Source organism: Pinus tabuliformis, chromosome 7 (assembly GCF_031772625.1).
Source record: "Pinus tabuliformis cultivar Carrire ecotype Pingquan chromosome 7, CPIR1, whole genome shotgun sequence".
Classification (NCBI taxonomy): domain Eukaryota; kingdom Viridiplantae; phylum Streptophyta; class Pinopsida; order Pinales; family Pinaceae; genus Pinus; species Pinus tabuliformis.
Genome location: NC_142293.1, coordinates 35347792 through 35358044, shown reverse-complemented (window position 1 = coordinate 35358044; position 10253 = coordinate 35347792). Strand labels below are relative to the sequence as shown.

Genomic DNA, 10253 nt, shown 5'->3' with positions numbered 1-10253 from the left:
CACATACTTAATTAATCCCAAATTAGAACCAAATCTGATAAAAACTAACCCACAAACTAACTGACATAAATTTTAACCCCACAAACCAATTGACATAAACTTACAGATATTCAAAAATAAATTTATTCACAATGTTCATTCAACTATATCCTCATATATATATTGAACCTAACACACTCCAGCTCAGCAATCTGAACTAGCTTTATCCTAGGTGATTAGTACACACCTAAACGTCAGCTGATGCATCACCTACCTATTAATACACAACTAAGTGTCAGGTCAGGCATCATCTATGTGTTACACTCCTACACACGGTTGATTATCTGAGTTATTTGCTATTACCAGCGATGGTTACTGCACTCCACATCCCACCTAATGGAATAATACCACAGGTACCTGTGCTTTTCACATTTCTATTCCAATAATGGCCTTCCATATCCGAGTCAGCCATGAATAGTCATGCGCATCGCATCGGGAACAGGGAATTTATGCATGCTTATTCTATTAATCACCAACTCGCATAATCTCCACATGAAATAGAAGGGCAGTTGATACCAACAACCCACCCATTTGCATGCGGGGCATCACAAGTTTGGGATTCTGTTGCAGCTGCAGATCCATCTTTCTCCCAGAGAAAACATGGGGATTGTGAAGCTCGCAATCGGGGATGCCGCAATAACGTTTCTGTGGGTGTTTGGCGCATCATGCCTGGGAGCAGGGACTTCGGTAATAGCCTCGTATTTAGGTGTGCAGGGGGCCATGACTCTGCTTATAACCCTCTCCCTGTTGTTTCTACTTGTGTTTCTGTTCTCCTTTCTAGGAGAGGCCATGGGTGGAGCAACTTGGAATCCCACTGCCTTAGCTGCTGCTTTTGCTTTGGGCGTTGGCAAGGATAACTTGATAAGTTTGTCCATTCGATTCCCTGCCCAGGTATGAAATTGTTTCCCTCAGTATCTCTCTGTGTCTATGTATATAATTATAATGTGCATGCAGTTATGGGTTCTTGTGGGATTTGGGTGTTCTTTGATACAATTTGTTTGAGTTTGGCATTAGTTATCAGCTGGTTAAATCAAAACAGTTTTAGTCTCAAATCTGGGGTCAAAATGCCCAGAAGATTTGTGTCATGTCATTGGAGTCTGGGAGGAAAGTCCAGGGACTTCCTACTAGGAAACTGTGTCTTCTCAGGAGTTCGAAGCCCTCACTAAGATAGTGGGTCTGAAAATCCCATGTTTTTCAGATTTATCAACTGGGTTTACTCCAGCCTGAGATTTGGGAATTAGCATCCGTATCCCAAGTGTGATGTTGTTAATTTTCCGGAGTTATTGGGAGATAATCTTCTATTTTGTAAGGGTTCTTCTCCACCTCATCATCATTACACACTTTTTTGCTTAAAAATCTCACTAAGATAGTGGGTTGGAAAATGCCTTGTTTTTCAGATTTAGATTTACCAACGGGGTTTACAACAAACTGAGATTTGGGAATGAGCATCCATATCCCAGTTTGATGTTGTTAATTTTACGGAGTTATTGGGAGATATTCTTCTATTTCTTAAGAGATATTCTTTTATTTCTTAAGAGTTCATTCTTCTATTTCTGAAGAGTTCTTCTCCAACTCATCATCATTATACACTTTGCTGTTGTTCCCTTCATCTATATTTGGCATAATTCAGTGTATTCTTGTTATCTTGGTGATTTGATTCAGAGCAAGTGGTATATGAGTATCTGGGCTAGATCAATCACTACAACTATTGTTGCTTTACCGACGGCAGAGAGACTAGTTCCATTCAAGGCATGTTGCCAAGGGGAAGACCATAGGTCATAGGCTCAAATCTTTTTCAGAGTCCTTGAGGAGATGCACCACTGTTGTGGCTGGTGGATGAGTTGAATTCCATTTGGATAATTCTGAGAAAGTGGGGGATCTGGCCAGGCTTTCTTTGGGAGAGGTTAGCTCAACTGATTGTTGCCAATGTTGTTGGACATTTGGCTAGTTCCATGCCAATAGGTGAGACCCCTAGGTGAGTTGCATCAGTCTATGTCTAGCTACCATCGACAAATGTGGGGAAGCACCTCTTTGGTTTCCCTGTGAGGGTTGTTGCGTTAGACAGGGGCAGCGTTGTATAGTTGTACACATCATCGAAGTAAAGCCCCTTAAAGGATTACCAAATTGTAGCCCTGTATCCTCTATTTAGGGAAGAGACAAAAGAATATGAAATTGAGTGTCTATGCCCAATCCTGATTGCCTCTAACGATGAAATGCACCTGAGAAAGATGTTAAAAATAATTTGACTGTTTTTATATTGGAATTGAACTCAATTTATACGACAGAATTAAGATTTGAGATCTATTCTTTAGTTGGAAAAGTCTGTAATCATCTATAGAAGTGTCTTGGAATTAAGGAAAAATGTAAACAACTTTGAGAGGCAGTAAGGTTGTGGAAAACAATGGGAAGTTCTACATCTGCTTCTCCAAAAGGAATCCTTTCTTGGTCTAGTCGAGGAGCGGGTTTTATGCATCTTTCAGCAACTTGAACCATCACATGCTTACATAAGATAACCATCAGGTGTCAAATAAGCATGGAGTTATGATTGAGCTGTGACCTTTGCCAACTCAAAGTAAAAACTCGTTGTTCATCTCTATCTGGTTAGAAAGGTACAAGGGCAATATCAGGCGAGCTGAAATTTATATAGGTTTAATCACAACAAATTATTGGGCTTTGGATAGTGGAACATGATTCTCGATCACCACAGTAAACTTAGGTTAATTACAGAGGAACTAGGTTTTTCGTGCATATCTAACACAATTAGTAAAATATCATCTTGCTAAGGTCCTTCTGTTCTTGTTTAATAATTCCCTATGTCAGTATCTTCTTTTTAACGCGAAGATATTTTTTTTCTTTGCTGTCATGTATATCAGCTTGTTGCAAAGGAGGCCTATGAAGTGCTGCATGTGTAAGGGGCTTTTTAATCTTGATTCGTGAAGTCTGGTACGGAAAATTGAATAAAACTTGCCAAATTTGGGGCACATGTAATATTTATACGCTACTAGTACTCTTTTGGGGTTTAAGTTTTTGCTGTGGACGTAGTTTGTTTAACCTTGTTCTAATTTAGATTGCAAGTAAATGACAAGGTTTATACATTTGTCGACAAATCGATGCCATGTTGTGTCATGCCCACCGAGGTTGGTACTGGGTAAATATCTCCTTGGATTGTTATACATCATATTATTCTGTATTCTGTGCAGAAGTATGCTCCGTTTTTTATTCATTTTTTTCAGTGTGAATGCCTGAACTCATAATCTTGGATAACACTGCACTTTTTAAACCACTTTCTGATATACATTAAGAAAGACATAGATATGATCTACTAAAGTCTAACACCACTATAGATGAGGTGAACTGTAGCAATATATACTCCTGAAGTTGCAGTGACTATGTTGTTGAATATAATCCATCCATGGCTATGGGTCCAGTCTTGTCCAAAGTGTGTGAACCAATTGGGCATCCACTAGGTTTGTGGACTAATTTTGGTTACTAGTCTCGAGGCCTAGTACAGTGAATCTTTGTCAAAAGATCTCAGCTTGAGTGGTTTGGTGAACAATTTGTTTCCTCAGCTGTGTGGGTTCAAGTCTCCGGAGAGATGTTGAAATTAGCCCATTTGTGGCATTTATGAAATAGTTGTTTCTGGTATAATAGTAGCAGCCGACCTTTCAAGGTTACTGATTCTCCAGAAATTTTCATTCCAGTTAAAAAAACAATAGAGTGAATCTTTGTTTTCAGAGGTCTTTAGGACATAATTAATAAAGTACTATGCACTGAAGACCACTATTTGTAAGCCATCAGCGATAATATGCTTCAGTATTCAAAGAACTTACATATGGATCGTGTTTCTATTATGCATTACAAAATATGTCACTCAGTCTGATTGCACTGGTTTATGTTTGTGAATTTTCAAAGAAATAGTTACATGCATATTCATGTAGTCCTTAAGTCTTCAGTGTTCAGTCAAGTAACATGGACTCTACATTTTCCGTAGATCTGTCGTGTGAATATTTTAGATTCCTTTTTTACGTAGACCTTAGAATGCTCACATTCCCAATGTTTAATTTCTTAGCTCTATTTCTACAGGCAGCTGGAGCTGTTGGCGGGGCCTTGGCAATCATGGAGCTCATGCCTGCATCGCACAAACACATGCTTGGAGGCCCTTCGCTAAAGGTTGATTTGCATAAAGGAGCGATTGCAGAAGGAGTGTTGACATTCGTGATTAGTATAATGGTTTTTCTTATTATTATGAAAGGACCAAAAAGCTCCTTCTGGAAGTCATGGTTGATATCATTAACAACCATTATATTAGTCTTGGCAGGTTCTGGGTATACGGGACCATCCATGAACCCAGCTAATGTAAGTATGATTGCTGTTCTTTAGTGACATGATTCCATGGTTCTTTGATCAAGTAACTAATATGGCTTCTTTGAGGTTTATTATCCAAGAGTCTTCCTATTCCTATGGGTTTATGTCCTAGGCTCGTATCATTTTCCATCAAGGTTCCTCTTCCTGCACTGTGGGCTTGCACACTAATTTTTAGATTTTCTTAGTCTAGTTTGCATCTAAAGTCTCGACTCTCTATGCATACATTGGGGTGATTTTCAAGCGTGGTAAGGTTTTACAGTTTATTGTTCTGGTCATTGCACAATTTGACAAGATAGAATCATTTTGGATGGTGTTTCATGAAATTCAGAAATGAGAACATGTGTTCCCTCATAGCAGTTCACACCCTTCAAAACTTCTGTTCTAGACCTGTTATCGTTTTGTTCTCTAAACGTGTTATCTGGATTCTGCACTTAATCTGCCTCATTAACAAAATGGAGTTACACCTAATGTACTTTTTCATTAGGCCTTGAGACACCTGTTATCATCGAGATCATGGTTGCAACTTTCTAGCTAAGTAATGAAGTCTGTGAGTGATATCTTTGAATTCAACATTTATGGTGAAGCTGCCCTTCTTGTCTATAAATAACAGGGCTGCAGTTACCAGCTTAAGACATGTAATTATGTGCTTGCAATTTTTTTCTATGTTTTCATTAGGTGTTGTCACTTGACATTTCTGACGCTTGATTTACATGTTGCTGCTGCTCGGACTTTATATAGCACTACTATATGTGGGGTTACATTTAATTTAGATTGTTTTACTTGCAGGCATTTGGTTGGGCATATGTCAATAATCGACACAATACATGGGAGCAACTGTATGTCTATTGGATTACTCCCTTCATCGGATCCATTTTAGCAGCTTGGACTTTAAGACTCGTTTCTCCACCCAATTCATCGAAAAAGGAGAAGAAAGCTTAAACATGTCTTTACACAAATTATCTACTTTTTCTCTCTTCAGAATTAAAGTAGAATTAGAATATACTGAGGAGAATTCAGCTAAAAATTGTCACATTTGTTTTTTGATAAATTGGGCTTTCCATAACACCATGGCTGCGAAGGTGAGCAGTTATTTGTAATCAAATTTATGACTTCTGCTATTTATTTGATCTTAGTTCCTAACAGTATCTGTCTGAATGGAAAAGGGCAAACTTCAAAGCTGTCACATTTGGTTTTTGATAAATTGGGCTTTCCATAACACCATGGCTGCGAAGGTGAGCAGTTATTTGTAATCAAATTTATGACTTCTGCTATTTATTTGATCTTAGTTCCTAACAGTATCTGTCTGAATGGAAAAGGGCAAACTTCAAAGCAATGTTCCACGGGGACGTGTCCCCCAGGGTCGGGTGCGCGCACCCCTCGCACTCCACGCACCCGGGATGGGGGGACGTCTGGGGAAACGTTTCCCCACGTCCCCCTTTTGGGGAGACGTGGGGAGACGCAAGAGGGGACGTTTCCCCAGTGTGGGGGACGCGACTCCCCAAAAGGGGGACGCCCTTCAAAATGGGCTATGCGTCCCCCTTAAATTTGCTTGTAATCAATGATTTATGACAAGGGAAACCTAGTATTTGATCATATTGCCCTACTAATGCTATGCAATTCATGGTAATGTTAAATTCTTAAAGTAAAAGTGTACCATGAAATGACTCAGGATGTTTGAGAGTGGTTCTGACCTCTTTGGATTTCAAATGCAGAAAGTAGAATTTTAGATCTCACTCAAAATCTAGCAGACTTAACAGTTTTTCAGGAATTCAGGATTCGATGGATTGCAATGTTTCCATTGCATTTTGTCATGTACAGGGGTATGAAATTAGTATTTAATCAAGAGCATCAAGCCCTCTGTGTACTTTAGAGTGACTTTTAGACTCATCACTCCACTGTTTTTGAGTTTAGTTATATCAAAATACTATTCCAGTCTTTAGATTCCAGTATCTATTATAGTCTATTTTGCTTAGTACTAATTAGATTCTAGAATGATAAATGATGAATTTTAATTTTAATCAATTTAGAATCTAGAATGATGAATGATGAATTTAATTTTTAAATCAATGTAGATTCTAGAATGGTGAATAATGAATGATGAATATGTATCAGAGTATTTCATTATTGAATCTCGTGGTCTACAGATGAATCATTTATGTATTAGTAAGGATGATGAGTATGGATCAATGTATTTCATTACTTAATTCAATTATGTATTATGCTTTCATTATTGAATACGAATTTGAAATATATATATATATATACTCCGACATCCCCCCGTCCCCCCTAAATTTCCCTAAAATTTGAGGGTACTCCCACATGTCCCCCTTGTGCCTCTCCCCGTCCCATAGTCTTGGTGGAACATTGCTTCAAAGTGAATCTGTATATCCCGCGAGACTGAAATCTCCAAAACGAGTTCATTCGTCTGAGTCCTTCATGCTTGCTTAAAATGACACGCTATTTGGCATTGCAGCAAAAGAATATCGTTGTATATTTGCAAGTTCTCTTTATCATTGTTAAAAATCATGGTTGCACGGGTACTTCTATTCCCCAGGGCATCCCTGTACCCACCATATTGGGTATCCTAATGGTCTTCTCTACCAAGGAAAATTGATGTACCCCTGTGCCCATGGTTCAAACAAATTCATCCTTTTTGCACCTGCACCCACACCTACCTACGCACACATACGTGAAAAACAGTGCTTCATCTTCTTTTATCACATTGACTGGGAACATCTCTTATATCATAGGATCATCGGTTTAGCTGGCTTACGTTCATAAGTGCATCGCTTTAGTACTTTAATATCTTAGCCAAACTTGCACTGTTTGGGGTCTGGCAGGAGGAAGGATACAGTTGCATCAATTCATGAAATTAAACATAGTAGCAGTTACACTAGAAAAAGAGATGAAATAAATATATGCTTCAGTAATGTACGAAGCATGCAGATTTGGTATATGAAAATTTACTGGCATAATATTAGTGATGCCAAAAGCTGAAAAAAATCCTGAGCAAATCCCTTCAAAATAATCCTGAGCAAATCCCTTCAAAAATCTTTAAAAGGGGCCCTTCAACACTCTGTTCATGAAGAAACAGAGCAACAGAGAGTTAACAATGCTCTGTTGTACCATTCAAGCTGGGTTCAAATCATCAAGCTACCATGTAAGTGATTATCATAGGCTACAGCTTAATACCAATCACACAGCTTGAGTAGATCCATGGAATTAGTACTATTAGCTTCCACTGAATACTGTGATTACCCCTAGTAACATGATACACATAAGTCTTTTCCAATTTCATCTTATTTTGAGTTCAGAAATAATATATCCACATAACAATCATATATAAGTGCTAATTAGATTCCTTAAAACTGTCATAAACCCGTCTAATCAGAGGTTTATTTTTCAAGCGGTTGAGGATTTAATGCAATATTTAGCAGTTACTTACATATATACACTTTCTTAAATTTTAGTAGTCAAATTATCCTAAATTTTAGTAGTCAAATCTCTCTGTGAAAAGGAGGTCTTTTGTCTTACAAATAAGAGCCTCACACACCAATTTGATGTCCAAGTTGAGTATAACTTTAAAATTAAAGTAAATTATTGGGCCGAGAGCACTCTTCAGCCCAGTATGATAGAGTTGTTGTAATGTTATGTGCTGACATTTTGACTTTGTCAAATAACAAAAAAGTAAAAATAAAATAATTATTATTAATAATAATCAATAAAACATTTTGACTCCATCAAATTACTTAAAAATACAAATAAAGATAAAGATAAAATAAAAAACATAAAATTAATAATTATAATTATTAATCAAACTAGTTTAGATTTGTTATAACTCTAGATCTACCATGTGCTGAGTTTTGAGATATAAATCTCTTTGAGTGGAAAGAGATTTGATCCTCAATGCTTAATGAAAAATAGATCTTTGCTAGATTCAGAGTTAAGATAAATCTAGACTAGCTATACAATATGTGTTAACAGTTTTAAATATTGTGTTTATTTTGGCTTTTTTTTAATATGATGATCATTTGCAGTGTCTTATATTCACTTCTCCCGAGAAGTTTGCTGATATGCATCTGCGATGGATAAGAGTATTGAGACTACATTATATTACTGGAGAACGCATTATACCATGCTGTATAATGGCTTGTGTCATTTTTGCTAAGGAATAAAAGGCACGTCTTTATAATGTTTTCTATTTTGCAATGGCTTTTGAGTTTGCTGATATGCATGTGTGATGGATAAGAGTATTGAGACTACAATATATCGCTGGAGAACACATTACACCATGATGTATAATGGCTTGTGGCATTTTTGCTAACAAATAAAAGGCATGTATTATAATGTTTTCTATTTTGCAATGGCTTTTGAGTATTAAGACTACAATATATTGCTTGCTGGAGAACACATTAGATCAGGCTGTATAATGGCTTGTGGCCTTATTGTTGATAAATAAAAAGCATTTATTATAATGTTTTCTATTTTGGAATGGCTTTTGGTTAATGTTCTTTTCTTTTTTTTCTTTGGGAAATGCAATCAAAGGACACATGCCTATATGCTTAAGTAAATTTTTTAATGAGATGTTTTGATTAATTTATTAGTATGTAATATAATATAATACAAATATATAGGATATTAATATATTAGAATCAAATTGGTGGAAGCTAGACATAATGTATTAATTGTTCAGATAATGAAATCTATAAAAAATCATTTTGGGTTGAGACATTAGTACATCTTTACTTTTTCTATATATTAAATTAACATTAGTACATCTTTACTCTATAATATATTAAAGTAATATTTCATGAAAGTGTTATAAGCAACATAAATATTAATTAGTGTGGAACCTAGGTTTTCCATTCTAGAAGGGGGGGTGAGTTATTCTCATTCAACTTTGGGGACCACTTCAAGGCATTTGGTGGCTTAATAATAATTAAAAAGTCTCGAGCATCATTGACATCTTTCTATGTCTATGTTCCTTTTTGAAATCATCAAGAATATTCATGGTATATGTTAAATGTTATTGTGGTGGCCAACTTTGATGTCTCTTCACTTTCTATCACTAACCAATAAAATATGGTTTTATTGATTTCAAGAGAAGCCTTTTAAACTACATAAAATTTGTAAGACCAAGTTAATTTAGAACATAACCTCATCTTGTTAGACCTAAGAAAGGCAAGTAAATAATTTAGAACATACCCTCATCATCTTGGTCCTAATTTTTGGGGGTTCTTTTGAAAAAACCATTTACACATTAATTTATTTTTATCATATAAAGAGACTTTATTTGCTAATGTCATTCCACAATGATGCTAAACTTGAAGGATAATGTCTTTGAAGTGATACTCTTGATTACCAATAATTAATTTATTTGAGCTATTCAATTAAAAGTATCCTTTAGTTTCATCTAGGGAACACAATCTCTATAATTATATTGTGTGCTTCGATCATGGGTGCTTATCATACAAAGGAATTCTTTTTACAATCATTCCAGGATGATGCTAAGCTTGAAGGGTAATGTTTTTGAGATGATACTACCAAAGTCGAAAGTTGAATTGATTTGAGTTCTTTAATTAAAAGTATCATTGAGTGTCATCTAAATAATCAAATCTCTTTGCATTATTCCATGTGCTAGATAAAGGGCACCTATCACACAATTTTTTTTTTTTTTTTTTTTTTTTTAAGAAATAATTATTCCATGAGGATGCGAAAATTGAGGATAATATTTATGAGATGATAGTTCTGATTTTACTAACACAGAATTTATGCGAGTTCTTCAATTAAATCTATCTTTCAAATTTCATCTAGAGAAAATCCCTCTGTTGTTCTATGTGTCTAGATAG

At 36.0% G+C, this 10253-nt stretch overlaps 1 protein-coding gene across 1 annotated transcript; it reads left to right on the top strand.

Moving 5' to 3' along the window:
• Positions 1 to 370: 370 nt before the first annotated feature.
• SIP1A (small and basic intrinsic protein 1A) lies at positions 371 to 5587 on the top strand. Its single transcript, XM_089457650.1, has 3 exons — positions 371 to 930; positions 4123 to 4395; positions 5191 to 5587. The coding sequence occupies exons 1-3, from the start codon at positions 640 to 642 to the stop codon at positions 5341 to 5343; spliced, it is 717 nt and encodes a 238-aa protein (XP_089313776.1). The 5' UTR covers positions 371 to 639; the 3' UTR covers positions 5344 to 5587.
• The last annotated feature ends 4666 nt before the right edge of the window (positions 5588 to 10253 follow it).

Coding starts and splice junctions, on each gene's coding strand:
- SIP1A (XM_089457650.1), top strand. CDS start 640: ATGGGGATTGTGAAGCTCGCAATCGGGGATGCCGCAATAACGTTTCTG. Junction 931..4,122: donor CCATTCGATTCCCTGCCCAG/GTATGAAATTGT, acceptor CTATTTCTACAG/GCAGCTGGAGCTGTTGGCGG. Junction 4,396..5,190: donor CATCCATGAACCCAGCTAAT/GTAAGTATGATT, acceptor TTTTACTTGCAG/GCATTTGGTTGGGCATATGT.